The sequence below is a fragment of the Opisthocomus hoazin genome, chromosome 2 (assembly GCF_030867145.1).
Source record: "Opisthocomus hoazin isolate bOpiHoa1 chromosome 2, bOpiHoa1.hap1, whole genome shotgun sequence".
NCBI classification, from domain to species: domain Eukaryota; kingdom Metazoa; phylum Chordata; class Aves; order Opisthocomiformes; family Opisthocomidae; genus Opisthocomus; species Opisthocomus hoazin.
The window spans coordinates 105343237-105362998 of record NC_134415.1 but is presented as its reverse complement, the minus strand read 5'-3'; the positions used below and the strand labels follow the sequence as shown (position 1 = coordinate 105362998).

Here is a 19762-nt window from a genome sequence, read left to right as displayed (position 1 = left end):
TATTATACACCACTGCAAAAATGTGCTTCCTTGGAGTGGCTGAAGTATACCACTGAATGGGACATTGAAATCTGATAAGAAAGTTTATTTTTACTGGGAAGACGCAGTTTATGCTATTTCTATATCCAAAATATAGCTGTGGTCATTTGTTTGTTCCAAATGTCCTGGTTTTGTAATAATATTAGCATTTGAGAACAAAATGTATCAATAAGTAGTGTTAGTGTTTGTTTCGTATAAATGGAATACGCAGATACTCATTTGATAAAATACTTTTCTTTCTTTTGGTGTAAAGGCAAGTGATGAACAAATCTAAGAACTTCGTATTGGCCTAATAGATTTTAAAAATACTGAATGCTATAAGAGTCATGTATAGGAAAAACTAAAATAAGTATCAGCAAGGCTAGTATGAGATGGCTAAAATCACTGAAAAGTATTGGTACATATTTGAAAAGCAGAGTCTCAAAATACTGCTTGTGACAGTACTTACTGGTCATGCTCAGGCTTTTCAGGGGATAGCAGTGTAAAGGATGCCTGTGTATCCCATGGGTTGAGACAGTTTTATAAGTCCTGCTGTGTGTTTAATCTCATGAGTATTTTCACTCAACCTTTGCAAGGCAGTTCTAGTTCTGGACTTTGTCCAGCCAGTAAATTTGTACCCTACACTTCTCCCACATGTAGTTGAGGGTTTCCAGAACAGAAGCCATACTCTTGGCATCTGCTGCTGCACCTTACACCGCATGCTTTGAGCCATGTCCTAATAGCAACAGATTCGTTGTCACCACTTAGGGATGCTGCTATTCCTGCTAGGAAACTCTTGTGTAGATGGACCTAGTGGGCAGATTCATGGCCTTGGGTCCCTAGAAATCATTCTCTTTATGATAGGTTTCGTTCTAGATATTCTGGACTACCTACTGAAGTTCTATGGTCTATTTCTTAACTTGAAAAAAATGTTTTCAAGTCCATACCTTTCTATGGCAAAAGGCACAACCTCCTCTCAACTCAAGTTTAGGGTGTTTCCCGTTGTCCCAGGGACACTTGCAGCTGCTGTTCACACTCTTGTTTGGGTTGCTCTTTGGAATGTTGGAAATGTGCCCTGAGAGTGATACAGAAGGTGGTTGACTTTGCAGTTCATCATCTTAGCAGCAGAGTAGTTAAGATCCAGGAGTTAAATTCACCCAAGTTTTTACAGAAAATTGTCACTAAATTTCAGTCAACAGGTTAACATACCAGTTTTTTTTCAGAACCTTATTCAAGAGATAAGATTTTCACTGGTTTTTGGTTGGTTTGGGTTCTTTTTTTCCCCAGAAGATTGGTAGGTATGGTGATTTTTGGTCCACAGACTATTTATGAGGTCTTACATAAAGTCAGAACATATTTTTTATTACTTTTAGACAAGTAGGAAATTGCTCGAGAGCTATCCATGGTGAACAGTAGATCGCGATGAGCACCAAGAATAAAATCCTAGAATCCCAAGTTATTCGAAGTACATCTATACCATCTCCATCCTTTTATCTGAACATCTATGGCATTCTTGGATTTGATGGTGGAAGGGAGGCTTAGGTGCAAGAAACAGATGCGACTCTTTCTGGCTCAGAGTATGAGGGGAACAGCGCATAAACATTGTGTAAGGAGTGAGAGCATGCAGTCCATGCTTGAGACATACATACCTCGCTGCTGAACATATGTGTGTATGCTGCAACGTAACTCTAGTTACTGGTCAATCACAATTCTTCTAGTTTTGGGGTGCACTGTTAGATTTAACACTGAGGTCGTAACCATCATGCCAGAAAACAAAATAATCCACTGGACTACAGCTGGTTTGGCAGAGAATCAATGTAAAACCAAAACTGTTTTCCCTCTTGGCATCAGAAACCATCAGGAGGAAAAGCAACTGCTGATTAGATCCTCTTTTGGGGGGAAATTTAACTCTTGGAAAAATGAATGCCCTACATAAACCTGCTGATATCTGGTGTGACTTTATAGGCCAGAAATCCTTTAGTTGATGGAACTTCTTTCTAAATGATAGCCTCACAGCTCTTGAAAATTGTTGAAAATCAATCTGAACAAAAAACTTCCTAAACTCCATTTCATCAGCATTTGACATGTCTTTATTAACAATTTTTTTTAATAATTTAACAAATACCACCATTCTTTCATACATTAAACATTTTATGGATTAGTGATGTGATCTTTGTAGAATGGAATTATGAGCTCACAAAGGAGACTGTGTGGAACAAGAATATAAATGTGCAATCAGTTAAACAGGAAAAAATATTGCATGACATTACTCCTTAATAGATGTGCTACTTCCTACTAGTATAAAGAATCAGAAATGCTGAAAACTGTGGCTGTTGATCATAAGTACACACTACAAAATATTTTTTTAAATAATTGTGTGCATATATGATTAATTCATATTTCTTCAAGATCCTAAAGATAAAAAAAAAGTGGTTGGGCTTTTTAATTCTTACTCTACCCTTCATAATATTGCTGTTGCACCTCAAAGCCTGAAATAAGTATTCTTTGGTTGTCTACCATATTGTCTAGAGAGCTGTAAAGCTTTGACTCAGGTTGTTGACTATCATTAACAACTGGCTTACAATCTTGTCAGCAGGGTATTTACTGAAGTTTACAGTCTTGTATCTGAACACAAACCTAATGTAAATCCAAGCTTGACTTTTTTGGGCTGCAGTCATGTTCAGGAGTATCTTCACCTGAAATTCCACTCATTGCTGCATAGTTGGCAATCTCTAGAAGACTTCAACTATGTAAATTAACCTCATGGTGTTAATAATTGTGCAAACACAGTATTTAATAGTTGGGGTGATGCAAAATGCTTCTTTCCCTCTTAAAATTGTTCCATCCCTACAGCCTGTGCAGTCAGCTGTCCGAAGAAATTGTTTACTTCATTGGATCATTATGAAGGTATAAACAGCCTTTAATGTCTGAACAGATGAAACCGATTCACTCCTACGTCATTTCAACATGATTTTGTTGAAATCATTCACAGAAGGGTACAAACTATTTTTATTAATCTTGGTGAATCTGGGGGTGGAAGGAGAAATTCATGTGCCTTAAAATTTCAGCAGAAAAAAAAATTAGCAGGGCCTCACTTTCTCACAGATCATTTGGGAAGGTGGTTTCCTACCAGAAAAAGTCAGTCTCTAGTTTTCCTAATGATCACAGACAGATACACCTGTCCTTTGAAGTTGCAGAATGCTGTGAAAGCAGTCCCTTGCTACAGGTTTTGTATCTCCCATGGTTGGTTGGTTGTTGGGTTTTTTTTTTTTAATGTAGTTGTTAGCTATTATGTTTGCATGTGGAAAACTGAAAATGTCAGTAAGTTGTAAACTATGGCACTGCTAGTCTGAAAAGTCTGAGGCTATTCGTCATCTTTAATCTTACCACCAAAAGCTCTAGGGGTTCCTATGTCTGTGATTACAGTATTTCTCATTTTTTTCTCATCTTTGGCAGTGAAGGAAAGCTGATGCCCAGGCACCTGTCATGTCATCTTATTTTTAGGTCTTCTTATAGCCTGCTTTGTTTTTTCATCTTTCCCCATGGTAGTACTGATTTAGTTAGAATGGGCGCATTTTTTCACATCTTTCTAGGATCAAAGCAGAGGTACTATATTTGGTCAGGAAATTACAGTCAAAATTGAGTTTGCAGCCAGAGGAAACTGGAAAAATATCAGTAACAAAGGACCGATAAGAGGAGAAAGGCCAGCCAGAAAGTAAATTACAGCTTTGAATAATTGCTGTTTAAAACTACTGAATAGTAATCATTCATTACAATTACCAATTACTTTCAGCTATGAGCCACAATTACTTGAATAGAATAAATTAATGTAGCACAATTTATGGATTCTTTCTAAAAACAGCCTTAAAGTTTTGCATCTTCATTACAACTTTCCTAGATAAAAGCAGAGTGGAATTAACCTGATTCTTGAATATTCCCATGCTGTACATGGCTCTGTTTTTTTGGCTAATGTACAGCTGTAAAGATCAAGAGTGAGTATACTAGTTCTGAACCAATTTCAGAACCATCTGATGGACCTGCAATAGCCAGAGAAAAAAGGGATTGGAAGACTACAAAACAGCATATTATTTGCACATGCTTGCACTACTTTCCCCTGCCTCCCTCCCGCCCCCCAAAAAGTCCTTTGTCCCTGGTATCTTGGCCAAACCATGCAGGGTAAGTATGTTGTTGAGTCCTGAAGGTGAAAGTCTTTTTTGTACTCCATCACAGCATAAGTCTGAGTTTGAGAGTACACTGAAGCTTATTTCTTTCAGAACTTCAGTCAACTTCAAGGCATAAGAGGAGCATTTGGACTAAGCAATATGCAATTCAAAAGTGGTACTTACTGGTTGAAATCCTTTCTTGAAAAAGATCTGAGGCCTGGGTTCTTGACCCAAAGACAAAATGAGATCTAATATACTTAGACTGGAATTTAACCAGTCACAAATGTACACCTATTCCTATCAAGTCAATTCTTAGCATGAATGCACTTTATTCTTGAGAACTAGCCTGGAGAAACATATTTTGTGTCCCATTTTAATTTGTCATTTATGAAAAACAACTCATGACATTCTTAAGGAAACAAAATTTGAGTTCACTTTCTTGAAAAGCAGGTTGTATAGAACAGGACTTTTCTCTTATTGCCCCCTTCAGCTCCAAGAAATACCTGCTCAAACTTAGAAGAAAGAAAGAACAGCTTTTGAGGTGGGATGCCTCTTTTGTGCTGTAGGTCAGTTAGCATACAGGAAGTATCACGTAGTCTTTTAAGTACTGGGAAGATTTACAAATACTATTTCCTTTGAGCTACTGAAATGCATGTTTTATATTTCAGATGGCTTAGAAAAATCTTGTTGGCATACTCTAAAGAAATACTTAATGCAGCTGTGCTCCTAAGAGATATATAAAGGAAAGCTGAAGCATGTCATTTATAACGCAGCCTGTATTCCAGACCTAAAAAATAATTCAGAAAGAAGTGTGTTCTGATTTAGAGTACAGGTTCGTAACTCTTCAGAATCCAGAGATTAATGATAAATAAAAGGACCAGTTAACTTAATACCACCTTGTCTAGTATTTTGTTAATAATAATCCTGCTACAACTGTCATTAGGACTCATAATGATGCTCACCAGATGTCTTTTAACTGATCAGAAAAGAAAATGCTAACTGAAATTTTTTTTTTGCAATGAAAGCAACAAGTAAAATAAAACAGACACAGAACACATACACAGAAGAAACATTGCATAGCAAGGGGGGGGCAAAGCAATTAACTTGAGAAATGTACATCTGAAAATTAAAACATAGTTTGGCTAACTTTTCTGCTTGGTAACTGTAATTAGAGAGGACTGCTTGTCTTATTGAAGCAATAAAACAAAATGTTGTCTTCTTAGGAAATGACCTCTAACTTGCAAAAATATGCAGTTCTGAATGAAAATGCAATAAAAGTTTGGAAGAAATTAAATGTATTCTATTTTCTACCTTTTATGTGCATCCTTCTGCATTCTTGACTCTTTGAATCACTTTGAAGTGTGCTAACAGAACATTTGCTCAGAATACTCCCTGCATCATCTTGTATGCTTGTGTTGTAACATAAAAGCCACAGTTCAAAAACTGACTTTCCAGGGTAATGTCAGGACAGGCTGCAGGTTTCCCAGTTTGTGTGGATCCAGTATTTTCACTTCCCAATAGATAAGGTATTAAGGAACTGTTAACAAACAATTCTGGTCTGAAGCTGAAGAAGCAGCTGTAAGATCTCAAGCTGCTCTGGCCTTGGTTAGTAGTAATGCATTCTTTTAACGTAAGTTTAGCAAAAGTAGTGGTCTGATTAGTAATACTTCCATGTCCTTTCATTTATAAAAAGTTGTGAGGAAGAGTATTTTTCGGCACATTCTGAACAGGCACATCGGGATCTGGCTTTGGAGCTGTTACTGTACAAGGGCCCCAAGAACCTAGTGCAATTCTTTTGCCTGGATGTAACTCCAGACTTCTGGCCAAAGAGCTTCGTTTTGATGGCAGTGAGGCTTGGCTTCAGATACTGAAGGAGACATCATGACAATGCTGAAGCATACGTATTTGACACAGATGAGGTTTTCAGCCCAGAGGAATTGGACAGAGAAGAGTAAAACCTTGCTTGTAAGCCATGTTTTGTGCCTTCCCAGGCTGTCACATCCCAGGATCCTTTAATTTTCAGGAGTTTATGCAAATCCAACAACGGATGTTAAGACAGTGTGAGGTATGTCCTCACTATTGTATAATGTGGCCCCATGTCTGATTTCAATCATCTGACCTAACCTGTGCTACAGAGTGCAGTCCTTCTGCCACAAGAACCTTTACTCAATGTCTTACTAGATGTCTTTCTGAGTATATATACTCAAATTTTGAGTTTATATTACCTACTTTTTAATATTAAGTATATTAATGTTATGATAGATATATTTTATATGTATTGCTGCATTTTTAACATTGTTTTTGCTCAAACTCTTCACGTATAAAACTCAAATGGGGAATTGAAGCTGTGAAGGTCTTGGGACTTCCGGGAGCAATTAAATGTGACTGCTTATTTGGAGTTGAAAGTGATGCAGCTGAAAGTCTTTTGGCTAAGAATACAACAAATTTTGATTACAGATAAGTGCATATTATCTTCTCTTCAACTGTCAGCCTAGCAGTAGGCTAAGGCATCATCAGTAAATATCACTGGCGATAAGTTAGAATTTGGAAACTTTTATTTCAAAAAAACTAACATAGAATTTCTCTTAAAGAAATATTTCAATTTAAAAGTTTCATCTTTTCCTCATTTGAAGTTTTATTCAATTCTATTATTGATTATTTTTACATTTTCACATTGTATATATTTTGAGTTCTGAAGTATTGTATAGCTTACATAATGTCTGAGTACATGTTTATCATGAATTTAAAAGATTATTGAATATGCTACATTATGTTGCTTCTGAACTAATATTTTTCAAATTTATCCAACCATAGAATGAAATTATTATGTGTATGTTGAAAAGGCAACTTCTTTTGGTATCTTTAATATCTAGCTTGTAAATGGTATCTAAATTGTTTTATTTATGCTAAGATTATTCATGTTATGAACAGTCATGGTGCACACAGTCTACAGTCTGTTAGTTTACAGAGATAATTTCAAGGAACCCATTCTTAAATGTGACAAACTGCATGAACACTTGATGGAGAACAGTTCTGTACTGGTAAGAGAGGATGGATGGAGTTGCATCAGAGTATGTTCTCTCTTCTGTTCTGTGATTTATTACTGGGTAAAATGAGTTGCCCTTAAATTGTTTTTGGCCTGTGTTACCAGCTGTAATCCAATTCAAAATATTTTTGTGTCTCAGCTCCACACATTACTCAAAGGAAACTGAATTTTAGCAGAGACTTTGGGAGCTTACTGCCCCTGGTTGTGGTAATATATTGGAAGGGCAGAAATGGGAATGATTATTTCTTATGGAGCACTAGTTATCTAGAGAAATAATTGGAAAATCATATATTGATTTTGAAAATTAGGAATTGTTTGAAATCGTTGTATAAAAGTCAGTTGATCTACATTTTCTACAAAACTAAAATGTTTATGTATACATCCTTGAGCATGTTCATCTAGCTAGAAGTGATTCTTAGCTAAGATTTTCAAAACATGTTCTTACAAATATTTTTTGATTACCATGTTATGTTCAGTTATGTCTTTCTCTGATACTGCTAAAATTCATGTTCTGTCCTACCTTTATGTGTGCTGGAGGCTTTCGTTGTCTTTGCTGATGACCAAAGAATACTTGTATAATACTAATTTAAAGTCTGTATGGGGCAAACACTCCTACTTTGCACATAAGCTATGGAGGGAATTGCAGGGGAAGGGGGTTGCTTTTTAAGGTGTCTCAGAATTGCTGGTTTAAGGATTGCTGTACTGTTTGAGTATACCTTGTGTGGCATATTAAGAGTGAAAGAATGTTTACTTAAAAACCTGGACTTCAAATACTAAAGTTGTGCCAAAAAGAAAAAAAAAAAGCTACACTATCAAAATCAAAACAAAATTATTAAAATCATACTTTACAATCAATACACTTGATTCTGCGGCATCTCAGCCAGTTTCTGCCTTTCTTTTGGAACAAACTGGAATCATGTTAAATCTTAAACTACGGGTTTTCTTTGTTGAAGGTAAGAAATCATGGAAATCATAGAAATCATAGAAAGTTTGGGGTTGGAAGGGACCCCTAGAGGTCATCTAGTCCAACTCCCCCACAGCGAGCAGGGACACCGCTAACTAGATCAGGTTGCTCAGAGCCCTGTCCAACCTGGTCTTGAATGTTTCCAGGGATGGGGCCTCCACTACCTCTCTGGGCAACTCGTTCCAGTGTTTCACCACCCTCATTGTAAAGAATTTCTTTCTTATATCTAGCCTAAACCTACCCTGTTTTAGTTTAAAACCATTATCCCTCGTCCTGTCACTGTTGTCTCTACTAAAAAGATTGTCCCCATAAGCTGCCTTTTCCTTTTCACCTGATCAGAAGGAAAAGGGAGAAGACAAATACTATCCTTTTTTTCTGTGGCATCCCAGACTGGAAATCTTTTGCTTTTTGTTTTTACTAATGAGAACTTACATTCCTGTCTTCTGCTATATTAGATGCTTTGATACCACATGTGATGAAGGTGTTTCCTTCCCTCCTTGTCCTCAAAGTTTAATATTTCTAGTATATATGTTAATTAGTACAGCCTCTTCCCCAGCTGATACTGTAATTATGAAGTAGTTTAGTCCTTTTAATGGCTCAGTTTCTAATTTAATCTTTTTTTCAAAGGGGAAAATTTTTCAGATTTTTCATGTTTTCTTGTCTCTTTCACATCTCTAGCCAACAAGGACACTAGTTATGACGAGTATGTCTTCTGAGTAAGTATTAAACATTTTGTCTCTTTAGTCAGTACACTGTTTAAACTTGAATGTTAATAATCTTTTTACGCCTACACAAAATGAAATCTATCTTTGGGCCGTATGTTAAAGTACTTTATTTCATTCTGTATTGTAGCTCGAAGCACGTACATACATGTATATGTCATTGCTATCTACAGTGTGTGTGTATGTGTTGCTATGGTGCAGACTGGAGTAGTAGTTCCATAGGTGAGCCCAACAGAGCTTCAGCGCAGTGAAACTAAAATCTTAAGTAAGTTTTGATTTTTTCTGAAGGAAACATAAAAAGGAATTTTATGTAGTAAATGGTTCAGACTTTCAGCCTAAGACTTAGCTTTTTCCCCCATACGTTTTAATGATTTCTGTTTGAAATGCCATAATCTGAAACATCAGTGCAAAATGTTTTCTTTCATATAAATTGTTGCTGAAGAAATATCAGTTGTAGGCTTTTTAGCCACTTAGTTTCAAAACATTAGAAGCAGCTGCCACTGCATATTTTGGGGAGAGTTAATAATTTTCTGGCATGCTCTTATCGTTCTCGTAGAAGTCTTATAGCATAAAGAATATCCAACAGAAACACAATTCCGTATTTTATACTGCACTTGCTTACAGTTTTTTGAATTCTTTTTCAAAACTCAAGATATTTCTACTACCCACAAATCTGTTCCAGGTTTGAAGTAATTAAATCTTGACAGTTACATAGATATAAATACTCAGAAACAGCACTTAGTGGCTATCCTTTTAGAAGTTCTTTGTGAATGGTTGTCAATAGCTATTAAGAAGTACACTAATATATGTCAGAAACATAAAATGGAATTAATATTTTTCTTCTATTCAATGTGACTGGGTGCAAGTAACACCAAGACTGTAGAATGCACTCTGCAAGTCATGCAATACAGGATCACTATGGGGGAGGCAGAGATGATAGCTACAGTGCACGAACAAGTAGTGGAAAACAGAGGCTGTGATCTGCCTAAAAGAAGAGAACAAGTCCTGGCAGAGCTGGGAAAGAAGTTCTTTAGTTGAAAGAGTTCATTAATATATTATTTCTTTCAAATTGCTTGTATGTTGATTTTTCCCACTATCCAATTACTATTTCATTAAATAAAAATGTCTGGTGATAACAATTGCTTTTCTTCAGAACTTCTTCATTAAGATTGTGCTTTTGGCTATCTACAGCTGTAGGTGTTCATCAACCTGTAAATGGGTGAAGGGAAAGGGACTGTTTCTGAAAGAACTGAAGAACAGAAAACAGTCCTCCAAAGTGTACAACCCAATGACCAAAAGCCAATTCTACTAGCCAGTAGCTACAGGCTCAAAAGTGCTTCATTAGAATTTAAATTTAAAGATCATGAGTTCAGTGGCCTTATGGCATGGCGTTTTGAGATTATATTAAATGCTGCTCGCTGATTCACTGCCAGCAGCTGACTGGTTTTCTGAATCCCAAATTCAGTGAAATTTTGCTGTACATTTGCATCTGGCGGTTTTTGCAGCTGACTGAAGTATAAACTAGTGAGTTTTCACTGTAATTTATAAGATATCTTAGATTCAATTCTTAGACAACAGGATTTATCCCTCTCATTGTAAGGAATTTTGTGTAGACACAAGAAAGAAGAAAAGCTTCAGATAAGAGCATGGAAATGCATCCCCCCAGCATGCAGTCCAGGCAGGGCCAGCCCCCATGTGTTGCAATGTTGCAAAAATGTTCTCTTGTAGGCTATATCAAGTTAAAACTCATCAAATGGAAAGGTAATAGTAAATATTCCAGTAACATTCAAGGCAATATAGCCAAGGCCAGTATTCACCATAACTAGCGTGTGGAGTGAGGCACTTAAGTCAGTGGTTTGATTTTTTTGAATTATTACTTTTCAAGTGTCTCCACATACAATATCACCTTTTGTCTTAAGCGTGAATTTAATTTGTTACACTGTTTGCTGTTACTATTCATTTGTTTGAAACTTCTTGAAAAAATAGATTGTTGTATTCTCTGTGAAGAATTTTTTGCAGGTTTTGGTAGTTCCTCTAAGTAGTGTCTGCTTTAGCAGCGGGTATATGGGGAGCTTTAACTGAGTTACTTTCTGTGGAGTGAAATGTAGTGAGAATGAAAGTAATCCCTAATCCCAGAGGCTTCTGGAGAAGTTCTGAGTGTGCTTGCATTATGTCAGTGATTAACGTAAATGTTTTACCTGCGAGGATGACCACTGTGATAGATGTGATTGTGTTCAAGGTTGTGCTTAATTGTTTTATCTTGTGTAGCGTGCTGTGGACATTTCCAAGTCAACCAAGGGGAGCAGATAGGGCACTGGAACTGGGCTTTCATTTCCAGATCTTTAATGATCATTTTTAACAATGATTTATGATAACAATAATTAATAAGAACAGTAAATTGTTCTCATGCAACAGCTTTTCTCTAGTGATATCAAGATCTCGCAGTTTTCACGATTGTATATTCGTGTGCTTCAGTGTAGCTATGCGGAGAACTCAAATTAGAATTCCAGTTATAGGTGGCCATTCTGGATTTTATATTTAGTTATAACTGTTTTTAAGAATAAGTGAATTTTTAATTGAAACATTGGCTCAGATGTATAGGTAGAAAGCTAGAAGTTTAGGACTTCTCTCTAAATTTAGACACAGCATTTTATTCAGATGCTGAAAATCTGGTGCTTCCTAATGAAAACCTCTTAAGAGTGCTGTGTCTAAATGTTTACATTTCCTGGTAATACTTTTTTGATAGTGCTACAAAAGCAACCAAGAATGAGGCTCTGTTGTACTAGGCATTGTACACAAACAGTATGTTAGATAATTCCTGGCTCAAAAGCTTGTATTTAAACAGACAAGATAGATGTAGGGGAGAAAAGAGCTTTGATGTGTGAGTAGATATGATTGTGTGATGACAGAAAAGGGTCTGTTTGGACTCTATGGGAAGGCGAATCAATTTAGGGCTAGAAAATGGGTAGAGGCTGAGTGAGAAAAGGATAAGAAATGATTAGTGAGGAAAGAAATGAGGTGAGTTTGAATTAATTTGTGTTGTGTGTATATGCTTTTATAATTGTATATGCTTTTATAATTCTGCATATCCATTCAACATTGGATAGATTTTTTTTTCCTTTTTTTCTTTTTAGGAAACAAGAGACAGTAATTCAGTTGGTAAATAAACTTGGAGACTTTTTGTTCTCAGATGTCGTGTGTGAAACAACAAGTCATGTAGTTACAGGGAATCCTCGTCGTACCTTGAATGTTATGCTGGGAATTGCTCGTGGATGTTGGATTGTTTCTTATGAATGGGTAAGAAATATTTACTACAGACTAAATTAAACTTATTTTGTATAGCTGAAATGTCAACCATATAACAATGTTGGTGTCCATGCTATGTACAGTGGTGCAATGTTCAGATATTCAGGCTTACCTAGAGTTAGCTCGATTAGAGGAAATGGAAATTTGTGTGAAGCTCTGTTACCATGACTTACTCTTTCAGTACTTCACCTAACCAAAGTATTCCTGTATTGTACCTCAGTATGTATTTTAGAAATGCCTGAAGTCTTATCTTATGGATGAGAAACTCATGTTGCATGCATTATTTTTGGACAGATTGAAGTCTAAACAAACCATTTCTGCTCAACATTAGCCAAGTCACATTATTCAGATTGAATTTTTCATATACTGATTTAATGTATTTCTACTGTGTTCCAAAACATGTATTGTCTTCAGCAACGGTAAAAATGAAGGGGAATTGTTAGATATTTTGCTGCGTAGTGGGAAAACTTTGAAATAGAAAAAAAAAAAAGAAATTAAGGAAAGCTATTTGTAGATGAGTAGTTTGGAGACTTTGTAATTTACAGAAATGGTTCCCAGACATCCAGATCAAAGAATCACTGTATATCCTCAAAATTTTTTGTGGACTACCACATAAAGTAACCAGATTGCTACTGTGAAGACAAGATAATCGTGAATTGCTGTACTGGGTCCAGTTGGGATAGAGTGAATTTTCTTCATCATAGCCTGTATGGTGCTTTGTTTTAGACTGGTGACCAAAACAGCGGTGATCACCCACCAGTGTTTTCGCTGCTGTTTAACAGTGCTTACACAGTGTCAAGGTGTTCTCTGTTTTTCAGTCAGCCCCCCCAGCGAGTAGGCTGGGCGTGCACAAGAAGCTGGGAGCGGACTCAGCTGGGACCGCTAACCCCAACTGACCAAAGAGATTTTCCATATCCTATGACATCACGCTCAGTTATAAAACTGGGAGGGGGGTTTCCAAAGCAGCCGTTGCTCGGAGAATGGCTGGCCATCGATCTGCTGGTGGGAATGATTACTTTTACATTATTTGGGGATTTTTAAACTGTTTTTCTTCACTTCATTCATTAACTGTCTTTATCTTAACCCACAAGGAGATTTTTTTCTCACTTTTGCCCTTTTAATTCTCTCCTCCATCCTGCTGGGGCCGGGAGTGAGTAGTGACTGGATGAGGAGCTTACCTGTCAGCCCAGGGTTAAATCACATCAATCTCTCACTGTGATAATGGAGATTAACCACTCAATCTGACATTGCAGATGACAGTTTTTCAGCTTTCCTCACATTTCCAGAGCTATAAAACATAGCTGTTAGAATTTATATGAAAATAGCTCTTCAACTTACATAGAAAAGGGTTGTAGAATAATTTTAAACTTCTTGGTTTCCTTTTTGTTATAAATACTTTAGAATGTAGATGTTGGGCCGGAAACAAAATAAACTCCTGTTGCCCTTTTGTTTTCAAGATGTCTGGCACTTACCAGTGTGAAGCTTGTCCTACATGATATACGTGTAGTTTTACTGAAGAAGCTGTTATGGTAGACTTTGGAGTTTTCAGAAGTTCTTGGTGATTAATCTTCCTTTGAATAAAGGGGTTTGCATCTTTCATCATCTTAACAATCCAGTAATGTGTCTTTGTGGCAAAAAGGACCAATAGCATTCTTGGCTGCATTAAGAGGAACATATTTGAGCAAGGAGTTTGGACAAGACAATCTCCACAGGTCCATTGCAGCCTTAACTATTACATGATTCTATGAATCTGTGAAAGAAATACATTGAAATATCTGTCCCACACTTAGCTTTGTATGGAGCTTTAAACAAGTGACAACATATTTGCTGTAAGTTCCTTTCTCATAACAGGGTAGTCAAACATAAAGCAGTACATTTTCTTGAGGAAGAAGCTTCACTTAACGACTAAGATAGTTAAAGGTGTAGATAACTACTACAAAAATCCAGTAAATAAGTTTCCTATCTTTGTACATAAAGCCATATTTGAATAATCAGTATGCTGGCAATTACTGTTCTGGAATTTCATTGCCCATTTTATGGACTGAGCTTCTATGAACGAATCCATGGTGAAAACATCAACAGATGCTCTTCATAGACCAGTAGTGACTAGTAGCAATGCCAAATGTTCTACGGCTTTCTTACAGCCTACAGTTTAGACTCATCACAGCATCATCAGTATCCCTCATATAATACCAATAAGTTAAATGGAATTGTTCCAAGGATTAGTTTGTTCCTGTAAGTATTATTGGATCAAATGCTGAACCTGTCTTCACTCATTTTATTGAGCTGCTATTTAGAAAAAGTTGTAAAGTTATAGCAGAGCCACATGACAAGGAACTAGAGAAAAACTTCAGAATTCAGTTCTCCAGCTCACAAGTTTGTTCAATCTTATAGTATCTGCTTATCTATGAATATTGCTATTTTTAGTTTTCTTGGAACTGTGCTTAAATCTTTCACTACGGCTGGGTACAACTTTGTCCATAAATGTCTAATCCCTCAAGTAATTAAGTAATTCATTTCACTGAAAGAAAATATTGCTTTGAACTTTTAAAAAAAAAAATTCTTTATCTGGTTAAGTTTATGCATCTTATTACATAAGAGCATTATTTTCTTATTTCTAATTGTGTCACTGGTATAATGTTGCCATCCTTTTACCCAAATTCATTAACTCAATACTTTAACTAGAGAAGAGAAGAGAAAGCTGAAGCCTTACTTAACCATCATGAGGGGTTCTGTAGAAAATTAGTCAGGAGAATTTCATTTAAGCAAAATAATCTTTTCCTTTTATTAATGCTACAATACTGAATCCTTTAAATGCCTTTCTATACTGTAGTCAATCCTACCATAAGTGCTTTCATTGGTAAAATGCTTCAAAATGGCTAACTAGAATAATCAATCAGTCTAGAGAAATCAGTAGTACCTTTTAAACAATGTTTTAATTTTGAGCAGTGATGGTTGTCTTTTGGAAGATGTTTCTCAATGTTTTAAGAAGCTGAAATATTACTTAGCTCTGCTTTTTGACTTGTAACATGGAGAGATAATTTAGGCTGCAATATTTTTTTTCTTCTGAGAAAAACTTAAAATTATCTTTTTAAAGGTGGATGTTGTAGGTATATAAAATTTACTGTTAGACATTTAATCTTCATAGCACTCTATTTACATATTTCAAGATGAGTTATTCAAGTACAAATACCATATGATCATTCAGTGTGCTAGCTGGATGGGTAAGAGGCCTTAAGTACTGATCAGTCAAACAGTGTGTTTTCAGACCCTTGTGAACTTGATATTTGACAGAAATTTCCCTATGTAGTGTAAATAAAAGAATGTAGCTGGTATGGATATGCAAAGGAAAAACTGCACCAAGGCTAAACGTGTACCTGTATAACCTGCAGGACACTTGTTGAAGCTCCATGCCATACAGGTTGCTGGATACTGAATTAGACAAAATAGTTCATACTTGAGGATGAAGTAACAGAAGATTGATCAACTTGATTCTAGAGGCCAAAGCCAAAGGAAAACATTCTTTAAGGCTGTAAGAAGTCCACAGAAAAACTATGCTTTTCCCACTCTCCTCTTCCTTCCCTATTTCTTCGTTTCTTGGGTCCTCCATGACCAGCAAGACTGCATTCTACTACAATTCAATGCATTCTTAATATCTCAATGTTATCAGCTGTCTTTTCCTAACTTCTGATATTCCTATATACAACATTCATGCGTGATCCATGCTGTACTGCTTTAACATTATATTTTAAGCCAAATCTTTTGTAACTGCACACTTGAAAACCTCTGGATAGCTCTTTCTTCTCAATATAAACACTTCTATATTCTGAAGTATTTCAGCTTTTCTTAGTTCTTTTCCACATTCTAAGGAACTGTTGAATATGAAGATATTACTGACTTAATAAGGAAAAGTAGCTTACTCCAGAATAATCTGGCAAATCATAACTTGTTTTTGTCCCACGTCAATTTGAAGCATTTTTTTAGTGTTGCTATGAAAATATACTGGTTGAAAATTTGTCTCCACTATAGTCAGAAGCAAACTTTCAGTGACCTAGAATGGAGAGCTCTTGCCTTTGTGTTCATGAAGACTAAATGTTTTAGTGAGTGGTGAGCTAATTATTTACTGCAGCACCTGTTTATGAACTCTGTATCTAATTTTCTTTTTATCTAGGAAAGTAGATAGGATGCCTTTGTACTCAATTCCAGAACCATGATAGACAAGCATTAATCTATCTTTTGTTAAGATAAACAAAATTCATTTCTAAACAAAATTCAGTAAATACTACAAGGATTGATAGAGGTTGTTACTGTAAAATTGGCCTAGAAAATGAAATGGGATTACTTGATAATAACTAATCTTTTGGCTTTATGTTTTAATCGGCTTGGGTTGTTTGCCAGTTACTCTTGGTACAAACATCATTTTGGTACTATAAGGAGATGATGTACGCGTTCTACAGCATGGTACTTCTGTTCCTGCTCAAGATTATTTACAAAGAAATTATTTTCATGCAGCATGTCTTTAAGAATCATCTTAGAAGTTACAATTTTCTCGGTTCAGTTAAAGTTGATTTATACTGTGATTAGAAGAGAAATGGCTTGGATTAACAAGTTTCTTTTATTTACAAAAATATATACAGCAATAAGTATAAAAGTAACAGATTTCAATATTCTTATTGTAAATTGTAAAAAGTAATTGTAAAAAATATACACAGGTACCACCGTAAAATTTATAATTTAAAATCCTAAGTTGCAGTCTTAACTGTATGTTTTTAAGAAGTTATGATACTTTTCTTTGCTAAACACTGCAATGCATTATTACATTTTAAATATTTTTAAAGATCATTGATTTATTAATGTGCTTAACTTTTAGGTTTGGTATGATATAATGACTACAGAAATTAGTTTCTCTTTTTCTACAGCTGTTGCATTTTCAAATATTTGGTGGTGCATTTTCTAAAAGTAAACATAATATTCTTTGGATTTTTGTAATAAAGTTCAACAGTAGGTTTGAAGATGTGCCGCCTTTTCATTATCACTATTCACTTCCAATAGCCTGCAAAATTGGACACCTCCCCTCACAGGTAGAACACCACTTGCCACATCACACAAAGCACCAGCTTTTGACAAGGTTGACAAGGCTGCTGGTTCCCCTGAAAGTCGTCAAGCTGGTTTTGATAACAAAATTAGCTTCTAAATTCAGTTTGCAATTTACTGCTCGTAGCAACAGGTTTGGGGCAAAAAAAGCCCTTTACAGAAAGTCACTCTCCTACATACAGTTAGGCCGTTTTATAAGATCTACATTATTAGTTTCTAATCAGTCTGTTCAGCTTAGAATCTTGTGTAGTTAGTGAGCTGTAACATTGTAAAGGATAACTTTATCATGCTTGTTACCTCTTATGCTAATTTTTGTCTAAGGGGAACATCTCATAGCACTGCTTCCCAGATTTTATGAGGTAAAGTTTTATAATTGAAATTAAAACTAATAATGTATGAATTTCTATGGCATCTTCCAAAAGAATAAAAAAACTCCAGAATATTTCAGTTAATTGTGAATCAAGCATGGGAATAATTTCACGCACTGATGAAATTCAGCTTGTTCTAAGGTGAATAAGGACAACAGTTTAATGGTGCATGGCTATGCTGCTAACAGTAAGAAACAGGCATCATCTGCTTGAAATGACCAGAGAACTATTTAGGGAAATTGTGACTGCCAGAGGTAGAATTATCCTAAACACTGGGATTTACTTTCTAATAAATTCCATATATCCCATTTTGGGGGTGTACGTACATTTTTTGTTCACTTAATACTACTTGTTGCTGTAGAGGCAGCAGGGTGTTGGGGAGTTGCTGTAGTTTTTAAGGTTGTAGATCTGAATTGTGCTGTCTCTCACTAGTGGGTAAAAATGCTTCTTTTGACTCATATTTAAAGCGTGCCAAATGGCAACTACGGGAAGGATGTTGTGAACCTCAAGTATCTGTAAAAGGGGAAAGCTGAACTGTGTGACAAACTTGGTAAAGAACTTACCAGTCTTTTACCTGTATGAGAAGCTTTACAGCTCAGCTGACAGTGATGAAGCCAATGAGGAAAATGAACTCCTCTTCCAGCAAAGTGTGCTTCAGAATTTAGACTATCTAGAAATTAGAAGGAAAATGACCTTTATATGACTCAAGGGCAGAACCATGGTAGGAACTTCAGTCTTTTTTTCCATTTCCTCATAAACACTAGAGGGATAATCTCTGAACACTCTTTGTGAGGCTTTCAATATTATAGTCTACCAATTGCAACTTATAATGATAAATTGTTTTGAAGAATGGTTTAGAAACTCAACCCAAGAAAAATGCTGGAAGGAGTAATTTTGGGAAAGTTTTACCAAAAACAATATGAAAAATTGTGTATTTCAGAAACTGAAAATATAACCATTTCAAGTAGGTTTTTTTTTTTCTGTTAACCATTTTGTGGTAGCCCTGATGGGAACAGAAGTCTGAAAGTAGTCCAAAGTGTTAGGATTGCTGGTTTCCAAGGATCATATTGATCCAGCACTTCAGAGCTCAGCTGAACACAAATGATTACATATTTTCTTGACAGTTCATACTCTGCACTGTTAGCAACCTTTTCTTATGCTCTAGAATGTGATGTTGACAGAGAAGGACACTGAAGAGAATGAAATTGAGCTTTTCTTCTTTGCAGGCTGATTTATATATGTAAAGTGGATTATATACGGTAGTTGCATCAGCCCAGTCAGCAGCAGTAGAGTTGATACTGGTCCAGTATTATTAACATTTTCATTTATGATCTGGATGATGGGGAAGAGTGCACCCTCAGCAAATCTGCAGATGTTACAAAACTCTGAGGAGTGTTTGATACACCAGATGGGTGTTCCCATTCAGAGGAACCTTAACAGGTTGGAGAAACGGGTCAACAGGAACCTCATGAAATTCAGTGATAACTGAACCTGGACAACAGTACTGATATAGTATGACTTCCCTTTTCAAATCTCTACTCTAATTTATGTATTGCAATGCAAAACGTTGACTTTTCTGATATCCTCACAAGGTTTTAAAATTTTATGTAGCTATGCACAGAAGTATGACTTTGGTATTTTAATGGTTTGTTTCAGTTGTAAAATTTCTATCTTTCTGATTGCTTGATTTTTCAGCGAATCATTTGGTTTGGATAAATGAATTACCAAACCAACTACTGCAACTGCACTGTTACTTCTAATTACACATTCAAAGAGTTTGCTATTTTAGAAAATCTAAGAGTTCTCCTTACCGCTTAATTTATTTTAGGTTCTGTGGTCTTTGGAATTGGGCCATTGGATCTCAGAGGAACCATATGAGCTTTCATCCAGCTTCCCTGCAGCTCCTGTAAGTTTAATGGCCCTTTAACCTTATGAACTTTCTTTTGTTTATCTGGAAAACTATTGGCCCTCTAAATAGGTTTGGTGAACAAGAAGGCCTACTAGAAAAAATATTTTTTTTAAGGAAACACTGTAAGGAGTTGTTTTCTCTTTTGTCCACTACTTTTTGAAGTGTGTGCAAA

At 35.9% G+C, this 19762-nt stretch overlaps 1 protein-coding gene across 3 annotated transcripts in view; it reads left to right on the top strand.

Moving 5' to 3' along the window:
- MCPH1 (microcephalin 1) overlaps positions 1-19762 on the top strand; it is a 132730-nt gene that overhangs the window by 31547 nt on the left and 81421 nt on the right. For all 3 annotated transcript variants that reach the window (XM_075414706.1, XM_075414708.1, XM_075414707.1), the window contains 3 exons: positions 8870-8907; positions 12048-12210; positions 19510-19587. In XM_075414706.1, coding sequence (XP_075270821.1) covers positions 8870-8907; positions 12048-12210; positions 19510-19587 — 279 coding nt within the window. The remainder of the gene's footprint in view (positions 1-8869; positions 8908-12047; positions 12211-19509; positions 19588-19762) is intronic.